General features: G+C 40.7%; 1 protein-coding gene across 1 annotated transcript in view; it reads left to right on the top strand.

The window, feature by feature from the left end:
* dgki (diacylglycerol kinase, iota) overlaps positions 1-24,980 on the top strand; it is a 193,083-nt gene that overhangs the window by 45,547 nt on the left and 122,556 nt on the right. Inside the window, exons 3-7 of the mRNA XM_059652275.1 lie at positions 11,993-12,088; positions 13,600-13,674; positions 14,874-14,930; positions 15,593-15,661; positions 17,407-17,478. Of these exons, the coding sequence (XP_059508258.1) occupies positions 11,993-12,088; positions 13,600-13,674; positions 14,874-14,930; positions 15,593-15,661; positions 17,407-17,478 (369 nt within the window). The remainder of the gene's footprint in view (positions 1-11,992; positions 12,089-13,599; positions 13,675-14,873; positions 14,931-15,592; positions 15,662-17,406; positions 17,479-24,980) is intronic.

Below are 24,980 nucleotides of genomic sequence, written 5' to 3'. Positions count from 1 at the left end.
CAGCGTGTGTGTCATGGGAGGTGCACCTTAACAATAATGACCTAACATGGAGTTCTGTCACAAGGATGGCTTTATACAGGCCCACAGGATGATGATGCTGAAAGCTGCGCCATTAACCAGTAATGCAGACATTGGTTAGATTGGATTGTCATCTTTAAACTATTGAGCTGACAGAGTCAGCAGTAGTAAAGGTGCAGCCAAAATTATTATGAAACTGATGGAAAGAAGGTGCTGGAAATAGAGTATCACTATTTCACAAGCCATATCAAAAGATTAAATGTCTTGTTCAATCACCAAAAATGATCAAATTATTTCTTTTTGTTTCTGTTAATCGTATCCTACTTCATCCCAAACACACACATTTGTACAAAGACTGGGCAAAAACATACATGACTGCAGATTTCCCGTTTAGTTTAGTCACATGAAATTCTCTTAAGAACCTTTAATTTCTTAGCAACGCTTATCTTTCTCTACAATATGTCATAACTAAGTTAAATTTACATTTGTGAACTAAGTTTTAACAAGGTTTACTACTAAGTTAGCTAACTGCGTCTGTCTCAGTAAAACCTACAGTTGTGTAACATGTTCTTCCCAAGCCTGACTGTATTTTAATACACCAACTAAATAAACCAAACAATTGCATATGCTTGGTTCATAAGTCTTTGAAAGTTGGAGAGCTTTTAAACCCAAATGCCTTAACTTGATATTGAAACATCCATTTGGTGTAACAAAAACTGATGTTTCTTTAGCCCTTGATATCAATGGTATTGCCAGTACCCTTTAGTAGATGAGTCTAGTGAGGAATAAAGCAGTGTTAACATAATCAATATAATCTTTTAACTGAGGAATTGAGTACAAATTTGTTTTTGTTACTGCATTTATTTTTCTTTAATGTATATCGAGCCTAGTTGACTAATCAGATTCAGGAACTAATACTAAAGGTGAACTCCAACTACTTTGGCTGGGTGTGATGAACAGACTTTCTAACATACATTGAATTTCTGTTTTTACCTAAGCCTGTTGTAAATGATAACCACTTCCCTACAGCCACATTATATCTAGCTAAGAGAGTACACCCTGTTGGATCCCTACAAATTTCCATGAATTTCATTAGCAGTCTTACTAAGTCTTTCCATTGTACTTCCTTCAATCATGAGAATACCCTGCCTAACTGCCCCTGTACATTTGTACTGGTTAATGAGATAGTAAGAAGCTTAATTTGTGATTTGTCTGCATCTCCTTTACCTTCACTCTTACTATCTTTGTTATCTTCTGTTATTCTCACTTTATTTCTTAATTTCCTCACAATAATGAAAGTGTTTGAATATGTTTACGTGACATCACTGATTCTTACTCCTGCAATCTGGAGATCTATTGAATAACTCTTTTTACTAATGCTCATAATTACATTTAATGGACCGCTGAAGCTTGCTTACAGAGCTTTGCTGCCTTATGTCATAATACTATCACTTTGTCTTCTATTTGAAATCTTCTGGTTTCAGCTTGCTTGTCTGCCAGTTTTCCTCTTTGCTTGTCAAAATCTTAAATGCTCCTATGGTATTTTCCACACTCATGTGGTATTTTTGTTTCTCGAAATATGGAACAATAATCCAATACTGATGAGTCATCTGTCTTTAAAACTTTTCATTGATCAATTTCAATGGTCCTCTTGTGACCATAGATTAATTCAAACGGACTAAACTGAGTCAATTAATTTGTAGAGTCTCTGATAGCAAATAACAGGGAATCCAAATTTTTATCTCAACCTTGAGGATATTTATGACAATATGCTTTAATCTTTGTGTTTTGAGTCTGATTATATTACTCCAAAGCTCTCTGTATTCGTGGATGATGTAGAGTTGAACTATTTTATACCCAAGTTACTTCCTTTATCTTCAAACATTTTAACAATTGGACAAAGTTTCTAGATTTATTTCTATTGGTAGTCTATAATGAGCAAAAAGTTGAGTAAATTTCTTCACCACTACTTTAGCTATAATTGTCCTCAAAGGCATGACTTTTGGAAATCAACATGTCGCATCCATAACTGCAAGATTATGGAAGAGTCCCATTTTCATTAACGCTAATGGTTCTACACAGTGTACTAACACTTGCCTGAAAGGTACTTCAAACTCCTAGCTGGGGTATCAATGATAAAAGCAAGAATTGTGGATGCAAGAAATCAAAAAGAAAGCCAGAAATTGCTGGGAGAACTCAATAGGTTTGGCAGCATCTATGAAGAGAAAATAGAGTTAATGTTTCAGGTCCAGAACTCCAATTCTGAAAAACTGCTGAAGAACTCAGACCTGCTGAGTTTTTCCAACAATTTCTGCTTTGTTTGGTATTAATGGTATCTGTTTGATTTTATGATGAGGTTTATCCATCACCTGACACATGTTTTACAGAACAGCACTATGTCCTTACGAAGACCTGCCAGGAAAGATGCTTTTCTACCAATGTTCAAGCTTTCCAAATTCTATATGTCCTGCCATGGAAATTTCATATTTTCTACCTGCAATGTCTCCTTATGCTATCTGTGCAGTACTGCTATCTTTTATTATTTGTTTAAGGGATGCCAACATCACTGACTGGGCTATCATTCATTGTCCATCTTTAATTGCCCTTTTATCTGAAGGCCATTTCTGAAAGCAGTTAAGAGTCAAACACACTTGTGGGTCTGGAGTCACATTTAAACCAGACTAGGTAAGCATGTTTTAATGAAGATCTGTAGCTTGGGTTGCAGTTGGAGTTGTTGGTTTGTTCACTGAGCTGACTGGTTTTCATGCAAACATTTTGTCTCCCTTCTACTTGACATTGTCAGTGCCGTATAGCCTCCACTGTCCTGCTCTGAATTTATGGTTGAGTCTGTCATGGTGAGCAGCCTTGTTTCCAGTTTTGTACCGTAGTGGTAGGTAGATGGCCTCTATTTCACCATATTTGTTAATTGCATTGGTGGTTGAAAACCAGGCCTCCAGGAAGTCTCGTGCTTGTCTTTGTCTCACTTGTCCTAGTAGTGTAACTTTGTCCCAGTCAAAATGATGTCCTTCTATGTCAGAGTGTATTGAAATAAGGGAGAGTTGGTCATGCCATTTTGCTGCGAGTGGATGTACATGTATCCTGTGGCGAGTTTCCTGCCTGTCTTTCCTATGTAGTGTTTCTCACAGCTACTGCATGGTATTTTATATATCACATTTGTCCTGCTCATTGTGGGTATGGGGTCTTTTGACTTCGAGAGTAACTGGCAGAATTTGGCTGTTGGTTTGTGTACTGTCCTTATTCCAAGAGGTCGTTGGAGTCTTGTAGTCAGTTCTGATATATTTCTAGCATAGGGTAGGGTGGCCAGTGTGTTCGGGCATACATGTCTTCTTTGTTTGCCAGGCATTGGCGGATAAAGCTGTTAGGATAACCATTGTTTGCAAAGGCTTTGTGTAGGCGCTCCCTTTAGTTTTAGAGCAGCTCCAATAAGTTATCGTTCATTTAAACAGAGTCTTGGCACAGCTCTGATAGTGGATGCTGGGGTGGTTACTGTTGTAATTCAGGATTTGATCTGTGTGTGTAGTCTTTCTGTACATGCTGGTAAGGAATTTCCCGTTGTTCTTTTGTTCCACCATTATGTCTAGAAATGGGAGTTGATTGTGGTTCTCTTCCTCCTGGTGAATTTGAGCCTGGTGAATATGTTGTGAATAAGGTGGCATGTTTCTTCTAACTTTGCTCATTTAATGATCACAAACATATCGTCCATGTATCTGACGCATAGGTAAGGAAGACTGATTTCCTTCTGTAAAAGACATTGTCATAAAAGTCTACCTGATACAGAAGTCATAGTTTCAAAGCTAGCTTTCAGTTCCAAATGCATTCATGGAACTTAAATTCCACCAGATGCCATGGTGGGATTTGAACCCTTATGTAGCCAAAGACATTAAAAACATGTGAGTTTCTCACTGAAGTTTTGCATATTCTTCCAGAAAGCAGAATATCAAACAGCAGCAAAGACGGTAGTCGCTAGCTGTTACACTCACCTTAATGAAAACAATGACTTGGCAAGCTTCCACCTGTCACATAGAGAAAGCAAGTATAACTGATACCCTTGACATTGTGTCTTGAAGCAGCCCTTGTATGCAGCATTGTAGGACATGCTTTGCAATTTGGAACATTTTGTTCCTCATCTGAATCTTTGAGAGGAGAATTGGAGTCAAAAATATCAATTTTGTGTAAAGCAAGTTAATCGAATGACAACAGTGACAATCATAAAAAGATAGGATTAGTGTGAAGCACCTCATTCTAATGCTGGAATGAATATTAATCCCAAAGCTTTTCAGTCAGAAGCAATATTGATCTATGATATCCATTACATGTGATTCCTGCTTCTAATGAGTTTAATCAGGTTGTCGTCAAAGTGGTTGCATTTTAAGTAATCAAATTGATGTTGCATCAATGTTTATGTTCTGTTCAGTGGATGCTTCAACTACCCTTTGTGTTTGTCCTTGACCAGCAGGGTGAAGCAGTGCTAGTTCAATAATTTATATGGTGTACCAGAGGGCCTCGAAAGGTTATGTCTTTTTCACAAGCATCAGCTACATTTTCATCATCTTGTAGTTGCAATCACAAGACAACTTAAATGTACTGCAGAAGATTTTTCTCACCTTATATACTTTTTCAGGTCAAAAGAGCTCAAGAGCATGAGAAACAGGAGTGGGACTAGACCATTCAGCCCTTTGGGCCTACGCCACTAATCAATATGTTGATAGTTGATCTTCATCCTCAATCGCACATTTCTGCTTATTTTCCACATGCTTCAATTATCCAAGATACCAACTATCTAACTATGCCAGCCTTAAATATTGTCTAAAATACAATGAAACATCCACAACCCTCTGGGATAGAGAATGCTGAAGATTCGCATGCCTTTCAATATAAAGGGAAATATGAAGCTATTTCTCCTCATCTCAGTCCTAAATGATTTGTCCCTAGTCCTGAGCCTGTGTTCCTTTGTTCTAATTTTCCTATCCTGGGGAAACAAGTAATTAGTGTGACCTTAACAAGCCCCTTCAGAATCTCAAACATTTCAATCAGATTATCACTCATAAACTCAAGAGAATAGCAACTAAATTTATTCAGCAATTTATCATTGGACAACCCTCTCATCCTAAGGATCAATGATGTGAAAGTCCGGACGTGGGATTTGAAGCCAAACTCTTCTAATTCATAAGTGACAACATAACAAAGCCACAGCTGATCTCATCAATCTAGTAAACCTTTGCTGTATCCATAACCTTCAGCTGTTTCCTGATATTGCATGGATATCAGGATCTTTGGGGAAGGCAGTGTTGGAGTATTCACTGGGCACTAGTTGAAGATTGTCCTGAAAGCTTCAGCCTGTTGTTTGGACTGATGTACTGGACTCCCCAATCATTGACGTTGGGGATATTTATGGATACTTCTCTTCCAGTTAGTTGTTTAATTGTCCACCATCTTTCATGGCTGGATGTGCCAGGACCACAGACCTTAAAGCCGTAGGTCTGTTGGCTGTGGAATCACCTGAGCCCATATATCACTTGTCGTTTCCAGTGTTTTCCCTCTCAAGTAGCCCTGTGTTATAGCTTCACCAGTTGACACTTCAATCTTAAGTATGCCTGGTGCTGCTCCTGGCATGCCGTCCTGCACTCCTCAGTAAACCACAGTTGAACCCTTGGCTTGATGACTATGATAAAGTGGCATTTCGTGTGGAGAAGCACTGATTCATCAGTAAGGGGGGGGAAATGGTAGTTGATGATCAGCAGGAGATTTCCTTGTCCACATTCGGCCTAATTTCATGAAACTTCATGGTGTTTGGAGTCACTGTTGAGGCTTCTCAGGGTAATTCCCTCCCAACCATATACCACTGAGCCACTCCCAATGAGACAGGGCGTATCCACAGATGTTGTGGTAGTGTCTGGGATATTATCTATGACGTATGATTCCATAAGTATGATTGTCAGTTTGCTGCTTGACTAGTCTGTGAGACAGCTCCTCCACTTTCGAAACTGGCCCAAGATATTTGTAAGGAGGACTTTGCAGGGTCAACAGCGCAGAGTTTATAATTGATAATGGGAACTGCAGATGCTGGAGAATTCCAAGATAATAAAATGTGAGGCTGGATGAACACAGCAGGCCAAGCAGCATCCCAGGAGCACAAAAGCTGACGTTTCGGGCCTAGACCCTTCATCAGAGAGGGGGATGGGGAGAGGGAACTGGAATAAATAGGGAGAGAGGGGGAGGCGGACCGAAGATGGAGAGAAAAGAAGATAGGTGGAGGGAGTATAGGTGGGGAGGTAGGGAGGGGATAGGTCAGTCCAGGGAAGACGGACAGGTCAAGGAGGTGGGATGAGGTTAGTAGATAGATGGGGGTGTGGCTTGGGGTGGGAGGAAGGGATGGGTGAGAGGAAGAACCGGTTCGGGAGGCAGAGACAGGTTGGATTGGTTTTGGGATGCAGTGGGTGGGGGGGAAGAGCTGGGCTGGTTGTGTGGTGCAGTGGGGGGAGGGGACGAACTGGGCTGATTTAGGGATGCAGTAGGGGAAGGGGAGATTTTGAAACTGGTGAAGTCCACATTGATACCATATGGCTGCAGGGTTCCCAGGCGGAATATGAGTTGCTGTTCCTGCAACCTTCGGGTGGCATCATTGTGGCACTGCAGGAGGCCCATGATGGACATGTCATCTAGAGAATGGGAGGGGGAGTGGAAATGGTTTGCGACTGGGAGGTGCAGTTGTTTGTTGCGAACTGAGCGGAGGTGTTCTGCAAAGCGGTCAGTTCCCATTATCTCTGACCTTTTCCAGCAACTTCTGTTTTTGTTTTTGTTCCTGATTTACAGCATCCATAGTTCTTTCGATTTTTATCATAAAGTTACCTTCAATATCATGCCCTCTAATTTTTATGATTGGCTTTTGTGTAGAATCTTTATGAATTGCTGTGAAATGTACATAACTTACATCTACTGGCCTCTCTCTATGCATCATGTTAGTGATCATCTTAACACAATTCAATTAGCAAGACATGACCTACACTGGCTCTCCTTGATCATGTTCAAATATTTAGTAACTTTGTCCCTGATGAAAACTTCCAGTTAGTCTCTTGCAACTAATATCAAACAAATAAATCTCTACTTACCTATTTTTTGTCCTTTATTAAAAAACAATCAGGATAACATTTCAATTTTCCAATCCAAAGGCACAATTGGGCATTTGGGGAAATTACAATGAATGAATCTGCCCAGCTGTTACTTTCAGGTCTTGGTGATTTGTCTCTGTTGAATCCCATTGTTTTCTCCATTACATTTGCTTTTTGCTACATTAAAATCAATATATTTCTCCCCGGACTCACTCTTGTATTGCTTTCATTTTCTCCTCTTCCTCCATTGTGAACATGGTTTGAAATTCTTCTGTTAAGCTCTGCGATTTCCATATTATTTGTAATAGCTCTCTGTTAATTAGTCTATTTTTTCAACACCACAATGATTATTGTTCCTTTGAACTTTGCACATTTGTTGCAAAATCATCATCATTTCCACTTCACCTTGAATCTACTGGAATAAAAATATTTGCCGGCAGTTAAAGAGATGTCATGATATTGGAGGTAATGTTGTTCCCATGATTGTTACACTGTTATATCACTTCCAATTCTCCTCAAAGCCACTAGCCTATAATACCAAGGTACTGATTCTCCCTAACCCCTGTGTGTTTTCCTCATTTTCTCTCACACAATTCAACCTTCTTATCATTCTTCACATTTGCATTGTTTCTAATTTAAAACAAAACTACAATCGTAAAATATCAAATAGTCACTTGGTAGGACAGAATTTGAGTACTGGTGAAAACACAGACTTGTTGTTGAAACTTTTTGTCATGCACTGTTCAGAACAGATGCAAGAATGCCCAATTTCAAATGGAAAAACAATTTATACTACATGGGAAAATAGTGCTATTTGCAATGTGACTCATCATGCTTGCCAGTAACCACATACAGTCACACTTTGGCCCCTGTTTTCTGCAAGCTGAAAGAACATGTCCAGGCATTCCACCTGTTGGAACTAAACAAAAGCATTTGGTGGACAATCTTCTCTGGAGCATTCTCCATAGCAATGTGTCAACCAGTCTGACTTACCACCAAGTCAGGACCCTCTTCTGATGCAGTACAGATTGTTGGTCCCTTTGAATAGGATTCTCACTTTTGTCATGATGACTGCAAGATCAGAAAATTTTACAATGTTGTTAACTCAGTGAGACTCTGACGGGAAATCTTATTGGGTCCTGACTGATTTAGAGTGTGACAAGATTTGTGGCAGAATCGTGTGAGACATCCAGCAAGATCCATCTTGATGTCTGGAGTATCTTGCTCCATCTTTTCCACATTTGATAACCTACAAAACCTGTTTGTCACCAGGCAGTGGTGGGTTGCCAATTAGGAAAGACTTTGCTTGTCATATGCCTCATTAATGGCACAATTTGCCTCAATAATTTTTAGCTTCCTTTCTTCCTAAACATGTCAAACAAGACATTGAAAATTCTCAGTTTGGGAGTCCAAGCAGGGACCAGGTGTTTGCAACTTACCACTTGCTCTAAAGGATCTCCATGTTGGACATCAGTTACCAAGATGTCAGGGCACGCTCTAAGGACACTGATCACATGCACCCCATATCCACAGTGATTGTCATCTGACATATGCCAGCTCCTAAGTATCCTCATTGCACATCTCATTTCGAGGAGAGGCGATGGCCTAGTGGTATTATCACTGAACTGTTAATCCAGAGACTAGACAACATACTGGGGACCCGTGTCTGAATCCCACCACATCAGATGGTGGAATTTTAATTCAATAAAATATCTGGAATTAAGAGTCTAACAATGACTGTGAATCCATTACCGATTGTTGGAAAAACCCATCTAGGTCACTTTAGGTAAGGAAGCTGCCATATTTACCTGGTCTAGCCTGTATGTGACTCCAGACCCACAGCAATGTGGTTGACTCTTAACTGCCCTCTGAATAATTAGGGATAGGCAATAAATGCTGCCTAGCCAGTGATGCCCTCATCCCATGAAAGAGGATGTTCCACCTTTGCTCCAACCTGTCCAGCAGGTCCTCCAGGTCCCTGCCCACACAGGAGGACACTAATTCTCTCACTTACACCTGATCTATCTCTGATCTATCTTCCCTTTCTCGACATCGCTGTTTCCATTTCTGGGGTCAGACTGGCCACTAATATCCACTATAAACCCACCAATTCCCATTGTTACCTGGAGTATACTTCCTCGTACCCTGCTTCAACAAAAAACTCCATTCTATTCTCTCAGTTCCTCCGTCTCTGTTCCATTTGTTCAGTTGAGGCCAATTTCTCCAAGGCAGCCTCTGAAATGTCCCAGATAACAAGGTGTAGAGCTGGATGAACAAAGCAGGCCAAGCAGCATCAGAGGAGCAGGAAGGCTGACGTTTCGGGCCTAGACCCTTCTTCAGAAAGGGTCTCAACGAGGCCTGACCCATCTCCCACACTTCGGCGCTCACCCCTTCTCTTTCCTCCTGCAAAAGTGATAGGGTTTCCCTTGTCCTTCCTACCATCCCACCAGCATCCACATCCAGATCCATTTTGCCACCTTCATTGAGATGCCACCACGAGACACATATTCCCCTCCCATCCCTTGTCTGTCCTCTCCGGGGACCATTCCCTCCAGGATACCCTGGTCCACTCTTCGTTTACTCCCAACAAACCCCACAGCCTCATGGCACCTTTCCTTACAACCGTCAAAGCTGTAACACCTGCCCATTTATGACCTCCGTCCCCAGTATACAAGGGCCCAAACATACAAAGAGTCATAAAGTTATACAGCAATGGAAACAGGCAGTTCGGCCCAAACTGGTGCATGCTGACCATGGTGCCCACTCAGCTAATTCCAGTTGTCTGCATTTGGACCATATCCCTCTAAACCCTTCTCATCCATGTACCTTTCCAAAAGTATTTTAAATTTCGCTATTGTACCTACCTCAACCACTTTCTCCAGCAGCCCATTCCATATATGCACGACTCTCTGCGTGAAGAAGTTGCCCCTCAGGTCCTTCTTAAATGTCACTATGTTAGGGCAGCATGGTGGCTCAGTGGTTAGCACTGCAGCCTCACAGTGCTAGGGACCCAGGTTTGACTCCAGCCTCGGGTGACCGTCTGTGTGGAGTTTGCACATTCCCCCCATGTCTGCATGGGTTTCCTCCGGGTGCTCCAGTTTCCTCCCACAGTCCAAAGATGTGCAGGTTAGGTGGATTGGCCATGCTAAATTGCCCATAGTGTTCAGGGGTGTCTGGGTTATAGGCGGATGGGTCTGGGTGGGATGCTTCAAGGGGCGGTGTGGACTTGTTGGGCCGAAGGGCCTGTTTCCACACTGTAGGGAATCTAATCTAATCTAAATCTCTGTCCTCTCACTTAAACCTATGTCCTCTAGTTTTCAATTTCCCATCCCTGGTAAAACAACTATATTGCATTCACGCTATCTATGCCCCTCATGGTTTACACACCTCATTCTCTTACATTCTAAGGAATAATGTCCTATCCTGGCTAACATTTCCCTAGAACTCAAGCCTACTCGTCCTGGCAACATGCTTGTAAATTTTCTTTGCGCACCTGCCAGTTTAACTTTGTCTTTCCTACAACAGGGTGACCAAAACTGTACACAATACTCCAAATGCAGCTCACCAATGACTTATACAACTGTAACATAACATCCCAACTCTTATACTCAATGCCTTGACCAATAAAGGCCAGTATGCTAAATGTCTTTTTCACCATCCGATCGATCTGTGACGCTGCTCTCAATGAACTATGAACTTGTGTTCCTAGATCCCTCTGTTCCACAACACTCCTCAGGACCTTACCATTTACTGTATAAATCCTACCTTAATTTGACTTTCCAAAATGCAACACTTTATACTTATCTGTATTGAATTGCACTTGCCAATCCTTAGCCCAGTTCCCCATCTGATCAAGATCCATCTGTAATTTTTGATAACCTTCTTTGCTTTCGATGATACCTTCTAATTTTGTATAATCTTCCAGCTGAAGCAGCACTTCACCTGTACTTATACAACCTAATCTACTACATTCACTGCTCACAATGTGGTTTCCTCTACATAGGGGAAACAAAATGGAGACTGGGTGACGTCTTCATGGAACATCTATGCTCTGCTCACAAAAAAGACGCTGAGCTTCTAGTTGCCTGCCACTTTAACACACCATAGTGTTCTCTGGCCATCATTTCTGTCTCAGACTTGCTGCTATGTTCCAGCGAACCTCAGCATAACCTGGAAGAACAATACCTCATTTTACACTTGGCGATCCTGCAGCCCTCCGGACTCAGTATTGAGTTCAATAATTTTAGGGCCTAAACTTTCCCATGTCCTAGCCCCTATTCCATATACCAGGCCTTGTTATCACATAGTCTGCTGTTACACAGTTCCTATTGTTAGTCACTAACGGGCACCATTTGCAACTATTCACCCTCCTAGCCAGATTGTTTTCAACTCCTTTGGCTGTCCAACTGCTCTTGTCTCTCTTTGGGTTCAATCCCCATCTATTGTTTACTCCTTATCACCTCCCACTCTCTATCTTCTGCATATAAACTGACATTTTCCTAGCTACCATCAGTCCCGAGGAAGGGTCACCACACTGGAAATGTTAACTCTGAGTTTTCTTCGCAGATGGTACCAGGCCTGCTGAGCTTTTCCAGCAACTTCCGTTTTTGTCCCTGATTTACAGCATCCGCAGTTCTTTCGGTTTTTACTAATTTTCTCCTATCTGTTCTGTCCAGGAGAAATGTCAGGAACCACACTTAACCAAAAAAATTAAGATTTAGCCCTTGATTAATAAATGAATGAAAACTTTGGCTGTCAAATTACATTCAAGTATGCAGTCATTTGATTTTGTTTTGACATCTTTTGAGAATAATTGATCCTTCTGTTACCTTTTACCTTGTTAGGAAAATGCTATAAATGGTGACCATGTTTGGCTGGAGACAAACGTCTCTGGAGATTACTGCTACCTTGGAGAAGAGAACTGTTTGGTAAAGATAACAGTAAGTCACCTCAATGAGAAAAAATATTGAGTTAGAATTGTTAATGAGCTTGCGAGAGCTACGTAGTGTACTTCAATATATAAACAAGAAGAAGCACCATTAGAAAGCAATATTTTTAGATTAGCTACTTCTTACAAAACAATTATTAATAGACAAATCGGAGCATTTCATGCTAAAACTCAGTCAGGAAACTAATTTAGATCTAGAAGACTAAATTTGGGAGTGATCCCTGTTAAAGGCTGTTGAGTAGATCAGAGTGGGTTGGTGAGAATCATTGCAAATGAATCAGAGAAGGAGCCGCATGGTAAAACTCATTAAGTAAACTAGAAGATGACTGAAATGGAGTCATTAACCAGAAACTAAATAGACTAGCTATATAAATACTGCAGCAAGTAACTCACCTTCTACCTCCTCAAAGCATGTCTACGATCTACAAGGCAAAAGATTTAGATTTTTTTTGAGTTAGATTTATTTGTCAAATGTATTAAGTGTAGGAATACGTAAGGACAGTGAAATGTGCACAAAGTCGCCATTCACTGGTATCCACTTGGTTACAAACACCAGAATTAAAAGATGTCACAGAGCCAAAAGGTAAGTAAGAGAAAAAAAAGGTCCAGAACTCAGAGTTCCAAGTCCCAACTCCACAATGGTGCCAGGACCTTTCCAATCGCTAGGACATCTGGGAGGCTGTTGCCATGCGAAAGGCCCGCTCTCGCTGCCGTTGACGCCTCATGGCCCCCTCTTGCCACCGATTGCTGCTGCCTCACTGCCCTGCTCTCGCTGCTGCCACTGCCTCAATGGCCCATGCGCACCGCCAAATGCTGTCACCTCACCAGCTACCTCTTGCCACCAATTGCTGTTGCCTCACTGGCCTGCTTTCGCCACCACTGCTGCACAAGTCAGGAATGAGCTGGAATACTCCCCACTTTCCTGAATGAGTGCAACTCCAGCAACACATGAAATGTTTGACACCTTCCAGGTCAACGCAGCCTGCTTGACTGGTACCACGTCCATCACTCTCAACATTCACTTTGTGTCCACCACTGATGTACAGTGGCAACAGTGTGTACTATCTATGAGATACACTGAAGCGACTGATCAAGGCTCTTCCCACCTTGCCATTAAACCCATGATCTCTACCAACATGGGAGTAACACCACCTGCAAGTTCTTCACCGAGCCATTCACCATTCTGATTTGAACTATGTCACTTTATCTTCACTGTAGCCGAAATCCTTGAAACCCCTCCCTTACAGCATTGTGATTTATGTACACCCAAAGGACTGCAACAGTTCAAGAGTTTAGCTCACCACAACCACCTCCTCAAGGGAAATTAGGGGATGGACAATCTGGTCAAGTCAGTGATACACATATCCCATTAATTAATAAAACAAATCAGAATGCCCCCTGGTTACTGTGATTAAAGTGAACAACCTTGTGTGATATTGGATAGATGTTTCAATTTTTGTTTCTATTTCTTTTTTTTCTAAATTTTACCTATTTTCATTTCAGAAGTCAGTTCCGAGGAGAAAGTGTGCTGCTTGCAAAATAATTGTGCACACAGTTTGTGTGGAACAGCTGGAGAAGGTAAGACACAGCCTAGCCTCTGATATTTACAGGTCATCAATAGAAGAGGCAGTCTTTGGACTATCGTGCTGCAGTTTGCTATTTCTCGGTGTTCTGTGCTACCTAAAATCAGGAAAAGATAAAGTTCTTACATTATCATTACAGCTAGGTGCCTGGTGGGATGGCAGAAATTCCTGATTGTGTATGGTGGAATTCTCAGTCATCTGGACCTCCAGTCTCCATGGTTACCAAGTCAAATAGGCTTGTTGTCAGGCATAGAATCTAGCAGATCATTTACTCCTTTTTACTTAGAATTCAAGGGACAATTCAAAACATAATCATGCCATTAGACCTCACCTTCAAATCAGTACACATTAGGTAGAAAGGGGTGCTGTCTTTTCCGGTTAGGTGTTAAAACGCTGAGAGAATGTAAACAATCCAACAATACAATTCATCAAAGACAAGGGGAGCTGTTCGCCCTCCAGGTTTATGCTTATTCTTCAGTTTGTCGGATTTTCTTTGTACAGGAGCATTGATGCATCCTCACGGGTGCAGCAGTTTGGATGAGACTTTAAAGCGCGGGCCCATCTGTTCTCTCAGGCAGATTCTGCAATAGAATTCAAAGACGAACAAGGGAGTTCTCCAAATATTCAGACCAATATCCCTGTCTCAATTAGAAACAAGATTAGCCCATTGTATGATATTGTTCAGCATAATATCACTGTAATGGTCAACTAATATGACATCAGTTCAAACTAATTTAGTATGCATAAAGCACTCTTGACCTGCGCCGCAAAAAATGAAGAAATATACACATTGAGTTTATCTGTAGTGATTAATCCAAGGTTGTTGAATACCTATTTAAGCAATGTGAAATCTCCAACTTACCTGAAATTGTATGAATACTACTTTCGAAGTCTTGCTGTGCTTCCCATAAACACTGGGGCTAAGTTGGCAATGTATCTGCCTGGTTCGTATGGACACAGGCTGCTGATAGATTTGGTTTCCAACCAGTGATTACCAGCTCGCTGATGTTCGTATGTGGATAATCGGGATTCAACTGGCACAGAAATAGATAAACCTTGGACCCAATGCACATACACACTTATAGGGTTGTTTTTTTTTCATGCAGTAATTCCTCCATTTTTTGTAGGAAATAGAGCAAGAGACCCAGAGGAAACACAATCTTATGTTGGAAATTCTTGCTAATTTTTATTTAGATCAGTTTCCATTGCAAGCCAACCTACCGGGAGGGAGGTAGCCGTTCTCTCAGAGAGGTAAGTACTGGCACCTTACAAATCACTGCTCTTACTCATCGATGCTAAGGTACTTGTTAGACAAGAGGAACAAAATGTCCTTTCTTGTATTGGAACTATTTATATAACTCATTGGCACAGCAATATGTAAATAAACCCCAATAAATAGAAATGGTTGCTCTATTGACAGTGGTTTTGAGTAAATGCATCATTTATCCTGGTGCTGAATAGTAATAAATTTGATTCACAATGCTTTGAACTGCTGTAGTGTGGTTTGATATCCCTCTCCTATTACAACTGCACGACTGCTCTGTGTGCATGTGCGCATGTGCCTGTGTGTGTCCAGCAAATAAACACACCAGATCAGAGGCTGGGAATTTTGCAGCAAGTAACTCTCCTCCAGTTTCCCTAAAATCTGTACACCACCTACAAGCCACTAGTTAAGAGTATGATGGAATAAGCCCCACTTGCCTGGAGGGATTCTATGATTCTATGTGTGCAGCTCCATCACAACTGAAGAAGCATGAAACCATCTAGGGCAAAGCGACCAACTGATTGGTACCACATCCACCACCTTCCATTAGAGTTGAGCAACAAATGAACATTGCATTAAGTCAGATTAAGTAAGAAATTTAGTCTAGAGCTGTAAGAAGTGATTATTTAAAGTGACGTGATCTCTTCAGCAGAGTTTTGTGAGACATCATTGGGTTCACAGACGGCGTCAGGAAGGAAAATGCAAGCAATGCGGAAAGGTATGAATCTACCCTCCTGCACCATTCTGGCCATCCCATTCGATGATACACCAAATTAGCTTTGCGTTTGTAATGACTGTAGATTTGCCATTGCTGCCCCAATACTTGTCCCACTCATCATAACCACTCATTCTCTCCTTTGTGATGTGTGATTCCTCATCCAAATCCCGATACTGCAAATTCTCCTGTGTAACATCCTATTTCCCTTTCTAGTCAGAATTAAGGTAAGGCTCCAAATTACTAGCATGAAGTGTGTCAATTTCTATTCCAAATGAAATACCTTTGATACTTCCCCATTATTTATCCCAGAGTACAGAAAGGTAGGTATTGATAATGTAACTAGACTAGTAATCCAGAACCCCAGGAAAAAAATTCAAATCTGGGGTATATTTCCTCCACGGCAGATGTTAAAACTTGAATGTAAAAAAAATCTGGTATTTTTAAAAAAAATCTAGCCCAATGGCGACCATGCCACCATGACCATAGAGTCATACAGCAAATAAACAGACTCTTCGATCCAACTTGTCCATGCCAACCAAGTTTTCCAAAACTAAACTAGTCCCACTAGCCTGCATTTGGCTCATATCCCTTTAAACTTTTCCTTTTCACGTTTCTGTCCAAATGTCTTTTCAATGTTGTAACTATACCTGCATCTAAAACACTTCCTCTGGCAGTTAATTCCCCATGTAAACCACTCTCTGTGTGAAAAAGTTGCCACTCAAGTCCTTTTTAAACTTTCTCCTCTCACCTTAAAAATACGTTCCAAGTTTTTAATTCGCCCAACCTAGGGAAGAGATCTTTGCTTTCACCTTATCCATGCCCCTCATCATTTTATAAACCTCTAGAAAAAGTCACCCCTCAACATCCTATGCTCCAGTGAGAAAAGTCCCAGCCTATCCTTGTAACTCAAACCGTCCAGTCTTAGCAACATCCTGGCAAAACCTTCCCGAACCCTCCCAAAATTAATAATATCCTTCCTATAGCAAGGCAACCAGAATTGTGCACAAAAGTGTCCTCATCAATGTTCCATACAACTTCAAAATGCCATTCCAACATCTATACTCAATGGTCTGAGCAATGAAGGCAAAATTGCTAAACACCTTCTTGACCACCCTGTCTGTGATGCAAATTTCAAACTTCTAGGTCTCTCTGTTCGACAACACCAATTAGGTTCTACCATTAAATGTACATGTCTTGCTCTTGCTTGTTTTACCAACATACAATACGTTGCATTCATCCAACTTAAACCTCCATCTACCAGTCCTCAGCCCATTGGTTCAACTGATCAAAATCCCTTTGTAATCTTTAATAATCTTCATCACTGTAGATTATACCATAAATTTTGCTGTCACCTGCAAACTTACTAACCATGCCTCCTGAATTCTCATCCAAATCATTTATATAAATCTCCTTTAATATCCAAGTCCCAGGAGCAGCTCCAGCCCAGTTGGGAACTTAGATGTAGAGTGGGCTGGCAGGGTTACTTGCACATTCTGAATAGTGAGCAGCTCACCAATGGCATGTTAATGAAACCTGAACAAGGAGGAGGTTCAGGCCTCAGACAACTCATCTGAGGCTGATGGGACTTACAATATCCAGCAGGATGCTCAGCTGGAAATGAACCCTTCAGCCTGAAGGTGCTCCACATGTGTTTTCAGATCTTTTTAAGAGAGCAGATCAACACTTCTTTTAGTGGCTATACTGTCTCTACTGGTCTGTAAATTGTAATCTTTTTTATTTTGCAGGGTTTCCAACAGAAGTTTTCCTTCCACAGTAAGGAAATCATTGCCATCAGCTGCTCCTGGTGCAAGCAGGCAGTAAGTAGCTGTTGCAGTTTAATATTCCAAGTTTGGAGGACATAAATTTTAAAGTATTGTGAAAAATGTAGTTATTTCAAGTTTTAGCAAGAGATATCTGGAGTGGCTTCTTTTAAAAAAAATGCTGAAAGCTCATAGTAGACGTTGGAGATTTTTTAACAAGTTTCCTGGAAGTTACAAGACTGGTGATAATTGCTTGCTTTGTTGTAAATCCCTATTTTGAACAGTGACCAGCATCAAGAGGTTCTTGTTTTATTTGGCTCAATTGGAAGGAAACTTGCTAAAGAGCAAGCTACCCAGCTGATTTCTTCTTGTTGAGTTCGGAGTGAAACCAATTTGTTCTTTTAAAAGAATGATTGAAGAAATGATTCAAAGTCATTGTTGCTGAGCAAGCTGAGTCTGCAAGAGACAACCATACCTGTTTAGTGACATGATCACATAGCCAGAAAATCAGAACAAACTGCCATTGAATCTGGTTCTTTCTTCATTTTCTGTAGTGATCGTATGTTTTACTGATGTTTAGAGGGATAAGCATTTATACTTCTATACTACTGACTCTGTGTGTGTCTGTGTGTGTGTGTGTGTGTGTGTGTGTCTGTGTGTGTTTGAACCAATTGTTGCAGCTTTATTGAATAAAGCAATAACAGTCTTTATTAAGAAACCTGGTTGATAGATCTTGCTATTTAAATAAAGGTTGTCTTGGTAACTGGAAAAAATATTTCATTTTATGTTATGACTTCTGGAGTCATTGAACTAGAGCGGCAGTATACTCCTCCAACCTCAGTTATAACATAACACTGGTGACTCTGATCAAGATTCCCAATGCAGTCAAAGTTTAACTGGGACCAGGATACTAATATTTGGAAAAGGATAAAAAGAAATACATCAAGTTTCTTATTCATTATTATATCAAAATAGTTCTGACAATTGCTTGGTAAGAGGGTGGTGGTTGGTGTCAGCGTATTTATCCCTGAATGATTTGCAAAGAATTATCATGATTAAGCTAATTGAAATGACTGGGAAGTTAGATGAATGATAAAAGTAGGGACAGGAAAGGTAAGCATAATTGATGTAATAGCACATTTGTAATTAGAACTGAAAGACAAACCAGATGATGAGTTAATTCAGTTAGTGACGTTTCAACAGTAATTTTTTGACTTTGCTTTGATTTAATTTATTATTGTCACATGCACTGAGATACAGTGAAAAGTATTATTTTGTGTGCTATCCAGACAAATTATACCTTACACAACTACATCAGGGTAATAGAACAGAATGCAGAATATAGTGTTAACAGCTACAGAGGAGGTGCAGAGAAAGATCAGCTGTCCTGTATAAGAGGTCTGTTCATATGTCTGATATCAGCAAATGAAGTAGCTTGAACAGCAGAAGAAATGGAAATTAAAATAATTGAACTTGAAGAAGAAACACTCAGAGCACAAGAAGAGCAAGGACTTGAGAGAGGATAAAGGAAAAGAATTTAATAAATTAGAGCTAGAAATTAAAGTGTGAGAAAAGGTCAGGGAGAGACAATACCAGCTTAAAGAAAGACATAGCTGACTCCAAGGAACATTCTTACGGGAGAGATCAGAGTCAAGTTCAAGACCCAAACAGGAACAGGTAATTTTTTAAAAATTGCCCTCCTAAAATTTAATGAAATGGACATTGAGGCAATTTTCATTTTATTTGAAAAGATAACTAAGCAGATGAAGCTGCAAAAAGAAACTTGACATTGTTCATGTAATGCAGGCTAATTGGCAAAGCTCATTACATTTATGCCTTGCTCTCTGAAAATGCTTCTATAGATTGAGGTGTGAAAACAGCCAATTCTTGGTGCGTAGGTGTTGGTTCCCGAGGTTGATAGGCTAAGATTTCAGAATATCCAGAAAGAGCCTGGACAAATAAAATTTGAAAAGGTGAAACAAAATAACTTCCACTGTTGAACACAGGTATTAAAGAGGGGGAAACTGTGTATGTGAATCTTAGGAAATAATTGTGTGAGGAGAATTTGAAAATTTTTTTCATCCATTAATAAGAAATACCAGAAATTTAGAAGATTGCAACAGGAAGACAGGTAGTTGGGATGGCTGGCGATTATACACTGGCCCTGAAGTCCATCATGTTCCTTCAGCCTCTTCCACCCAAAAAAACGCAGGAGAACTTCATGACTTCAAAATCAGTGGTACGGAAATTACTGGAGCAAATAGTGAAGCAGAAAATTAATCTTCACTCAGACAGATAAGATTTGATCAGGGATAATCGGTATGGCTTTTTCAAAGCAAGGTCACGCCTAATAATGGGGTGGAATTTTTCGAGGAGGTGACCAAGTATTTGAATAAGGGTAGGGCAGTTATAGTCATGAAGTCATACAACACAGAAACAGACGCTTTCGTCCAACTTGTCCATGTCGACTGGGTTTCCAAACTAAACAAGTTCCACTTGTTTGTATTTGGCCCATAGGTCTTTAAACCTTTCCTAATCGTGTACATACCCAAATGTCTTTAAAATGTTGTAACAGTACCTGCATTTTCCACTTCCTCTGGCAGTACATTCCACATACAAACCACCCTCTGTACGAAAAAATTGCCCTTCAGGTCCTTTTTAAATCTTTCTCTTCTCACCTTACAAAAATGCCACCTAATTTTGAACTCTACCCTAACCATGTATTATATAACACACTGCTGTTGTTTATTTTATTTTCCTAATCAACCTGTTCAGAGATGTTATTGCACACCTCTGGAGCAGGAAGGACTTGAAGCCAGGCATCCTGGCCCCCCAGGGGATTGGTACCACCACTGTACTCCAAAATGGCCATACTGATGTAGTTTATAGTTTGAATGGATTTCAGCAAGGCCTTTGACAAGGTCCTGGATGGGAAACTGATAAAGAAAGTTAAAATCTCAGATTCCAGGGTAACTTGACAAATTAGCTTCAAAATTAGCTTTGTGACAGGAAACAGAGTGGTAGTAGAAGACTGTATGACTGGAGCCTGGTGGGAAATGGCATACCACAGAGATCAATGCTGTGTCCTTTATTGTTTGTGACATTCATAAATGATGTAAATAACATGTGGGGGTTGCTTACTAAGTTTGTGGATACACAACAATTGGCCAGGCAGTTGACAGTAAGGAGGAAGATGTTAGGTTACAGGAAGATATAAACAGATTAGTGAGATGAACATATCAGTGGTAAATGGAGCATAACCCTGATAAATACGAGGTGATGCACTTTTGAAGAAGGAACAAGACGAGTTACACAATGAATGGCAAAATGCTAGGAAGTTCAGAGGAACAGAGGGACCTTGGGGTGCTTGTCCACAGATCCCTGAAGATAGTGGGAAAGGTAAATTGGGTAGTTTTAGAAAGCAAACTGAATGCTTACCTTTTCATGGCATAGATTATAAGAATACGGAGGTCATGCTGGAGCTGTGTAGAACTCTGTTTAGGCCACAGCTAGAGTACCCTGTGCAGTTCTGGTCATTACACTATATTGTAGAATCCCTATATTGTGGAAGCAGACCATTAAGCCCATTAAGTCCACACCAGCTCTCCGAAAAGCATCTCAAACAGACCCATCTCTCTGTAACCCTGCATTTCCCTAGCTTGCACACTTCCTGGACACTCTGGGCAATTCAGCATGGCCAACCTACCTAATGTGTGCATCTTCATACTGTGGGAGGAAACTGGGGCACCTTGAAGAAACCGATGCAGACATGAGTAAAATCTAGAAGCTCTATGCAGACAGTCACCCAAGTGTGGGATTGAACCTGGGTCCCTGGCATTGTGAGGCACCATTGCTCACTGCTGAACCACCATGCTGCCTCGTATAAGAAAAATGTGATTACAAAGGAGGTTCACCTGGATGCTGTCTGGGACGGAGCATTTCAGCTATAAACAGAGGCTGGATAAGCTTGGGCTGTTTGCTTTGGAGCAGAGAAAGTTGAGGAGGAACCTGATAGAAGTATAAAAAATTGAGAGGCATGGGCATTGTGGATAGAAAACAGCTGTTCTCCTTAGTCAAAAGTTCAATAACATAGGGGCATAATGTTAAAGTGAAAGCTAGGAGGTTTAAAGGGGATTTGTGGAAAACCTTTTTACCCAGAGTGTGGTAGGGGCCTGGAATGCACAGCCTGGGAGGACTGTTGAGGTGGGAAACCTCACAACCTTTACAAAGTACTTGCATGAGTATTTGAAGTGTCACAACATTCAAAGCCATGGGCCTATTGTGGGAAAGTGAGATTATGTAGGGAGTAGTATATTTTTGAAGGTATGGACTTGATGGGCAGAAGTGTCTCTTCTGTATTGTACGATTCTATGACTTTCTGACTGTTAACAGTACTCTGTTGCCACAGGCCATTACTAGTCTTGGCAGGAGCTTATACATCCCACAACACACTCAGACAGAAGCTCAGAGGAGCTTCAAGACTGAAATGTCTGATAAGACAAGGTTAATGGACAAACCAAGAATTATAGGCATGTGGGTCGTTGGAGGTAGAAATTGAGGGGAGTTGCATAAGGTGAGGAAAATTGGGCCTATCAAAATAGTTTGGATACTATTATTGATAGTTCATTAAAATTACATCAGTTGCACTAAAAGCTTTATCAAGCATATTTGTATATTCTAATGTGAGGAACCTGTCTCAAGTAACATTCAAAATGGAAACAGAGAACTCGAACTATCTAGCAATTAGTACCTTTGTGTCAGTTCCACCACACGACTGACAAGGACTAAGTGGGACTGAGTGGGATGCTGTCTGACACAGAATTGTTGCCAAAGAACAAACATCTTCCAGGAACAGCAATACAGATGTCACCTCAATTCCTTAGCCTGGTTGAAGCAACAGGGGTTCAGACAATACAACAAGATGACTTCAAAGCTAGAATCAATTTAAAGATCTAGTAACCACTGGAAGAGGGAGTTTGCAATGATGAGCCATTTTGATTGGTCAGTCCTGACAGCATCGAATACTTAGCCTTGGATTTCACTGGCATCATGCTAAGAAGTTACAGACAGTTACTCTCATTGGCAGATCAGGCCACTGTACCACCAGTAGCAGCCCTCAGGTAAACAAAGGTCAGGAAATAGGCAATTTGGTCAAGAGGGGAGAGATTGCTGGGAGAGATAGTGGTGACATTTGGAGAGGATTTAGCAGCAACTACAGTGGTGTAGTGGTTGCAGCAGAAGCACATGGTCTTAAATGCACGCATTACAATCTTTACCTCAGAAGATGTTGCTAAACAAGTAGTCCCTTGAAGAACATGCTACTTTTATAATTTTTGTTAGTTCTTTCATGGGGGCATGCGTGTCACTGGCTAGGCCAGCAATTAATGCCCTTCCCAAATTTCCATTCAGAAGTTGGTAGTGAGCTGCCTTCTTGAATTGCTGCAGTCCACTCAGTGCTGGTAGACCCACTGTGCTATTTGAGAGTGAGTTCTGAGAGTTTGACCTAGGGACAATGAAGAAATGATTATACATTTCCAAGTCAGATAGTGACTGTCTTTAAGGGGAACTTGCAGATGGTGTCTGCTGCCCTTTATCTTTCTAAATGCTAGAGGGTCTAGCTTTGAAGTGTGTGCAATGTAGCTTGGTAATTCCAAGGCCAATGCCAATGCTTTACAGGTTAATATTGCACCTGGTGGAATTTGAATTCACCTGGAAATTCATTGAAAGCTAGTCTTAGGGATGCAGAACATGGATTATCATTATAAACCCACTGATGCCTTTTGGGGGAGGAAATCTGCTGTCTGTACCTGCCCTGGCCCATGCATGACTGCAGACCCACAAGAATGTCACTAACTCTGGAATAGTGTGACAAATCAACTTAGTTCAATGGTAATTGTAATTAGAATTTAAAAAACAAAGTCATAGAATCTTTACAGCATGGAAAGAGACCCTTTGCCCCATTGTGTCTGTGCTGGTCATCAAATATCCAACTATTCTAATTCTGTTTTCCAGGATGTGACCCATTGCCTTGTGATCATGTTGCCTTATAATTCCATTCCACAGTCACTAATAAAGAACAAATCATAGGCTTTGGGCAACCTGAGGATACTGCTGGATTAGCTTGTATTTGTTTCTGAACACAGCAGTCCCTTTACAAGAAAATATATATACGTAACGGTCCAGTCTACTGGATCCTGCATCTGGCAAGATTTGATTTCCATGGCTGCTCCTGATGGAATCTCACTGCCTTCTCACTTTGCCTGTGTTCTGGTATTTATTTTGGCGTACCCTATGGTCTCACAATAACAACTCCTAACTTGCTTGGTGACCCTTTTGTGAACTAGCACTTAGTTTGTGCAGCCAAGTATTCCGAACTTGATGCACAATCTTTATGTTCCCAATAGTTGATGCTTTGTCAGATGTACTTTTTGGAGTTTTATTTTGGTATCATCGAAAGATTAATTTGTTCATGAAATACCCCTTTCTTCCTCAGTGTCTCAGCAGACCACTTCACTTATCTCTTTAATAACAGAACAGTTTGATGATTTGTGTGACAGCTTTAAAATGAGTGTTTTATTGAACAATTTAACAGCATAAAGATAAAAAAAATAGATACATCTATTAGGTTAAAGAAATATTTTTGATCAACAAGCTCTAAACAGATTTCTGGGGTAGGTGGGAACATTAAAAGTCTTTCTTGAAATGTGGGCTGGACTTGCAATTACTGACCATTTCTAACTGCTCTGGAAAAATTGATGGTGACTGCATCACAAATGATCTACTGAGAACATTATTGCTTACAAGCCATCTGAAAATTGGTTTCATGTGAAGATGGTTAAGACTTAGCTATCTAATTAATTGGTCATTTGGTAGAACAGAACTTGAGTACTTAAAAAAAAAGACATCTTGTCAAAGCTTTTCGTCTTGTGTGCTGCAAGATACTTTGCAAGAATTTTCACTTGAAATTGTGTTGTTGTATCAATTGTAACATGGTTGATTGTTTACAGATGGCTTTTGGAAACTTCCATTGTACATTTACCATAGTGATTTGGCAGTAGTGTCCCTACCTCTGAGCCAAAAGATCTGGGTTCCAGTCCCACGTGCCCCGGAGGTACACTTACAAAGTCCGCATGTTAGGGCAGTTGATATATCAGTAAGGAATGGTCCTCCTCAACAAGTGTAGTGCCAGGATAGGGGTGGGTGTTTCTTTCTTGAATACAGTTTCATTGATGGGTTAGCATGACTCTCACTGGACACCATTTTTTTCCTCAGGATAAAGAAAAGTTCCAATTCGAAAACACAGCAAATAATCTTCATGTGACCATAAGACATAGGAGCAGAAGTTAGGCCATTCAGTCATGGCTGATAATTTTCTCAACCCCATTCTCCTGCTTTCTTCCCCTAATCTTTGATGCCCTTATCAATCAAGAACATATCTAACTCTGTCTTAAATATACTCAATGACCTGGCCTCCACAGCCTTCTAAGGCAGTGAGTTCCACAGATTCACCACTGTCCAGCTGGAGAAGTTTCTCCTCATTTCCATTCTTCCCTTTACTC

Source organism: Stegostoma tigrinum, chromosome 18 (genome assembly GCF_030684315.1).
Source record: "Stegostoma tigrinum isolate sSteTig4 chromosome 18, sSteTig4.hap1, whole genome shotgun sequence".
Lineage (NCBI taxonomy): Eukaryota > Metazoa > Chordata > Chondrichthyes > Orectolobiformes > Stegostomatidae > Stegostoma > Stegostoma tigrinum.
The sequence above is the reverse complement of the archived record's forward strand: the minus strand, read 5'-3'. Positions and strand labels throughout refer to the sequence as shown.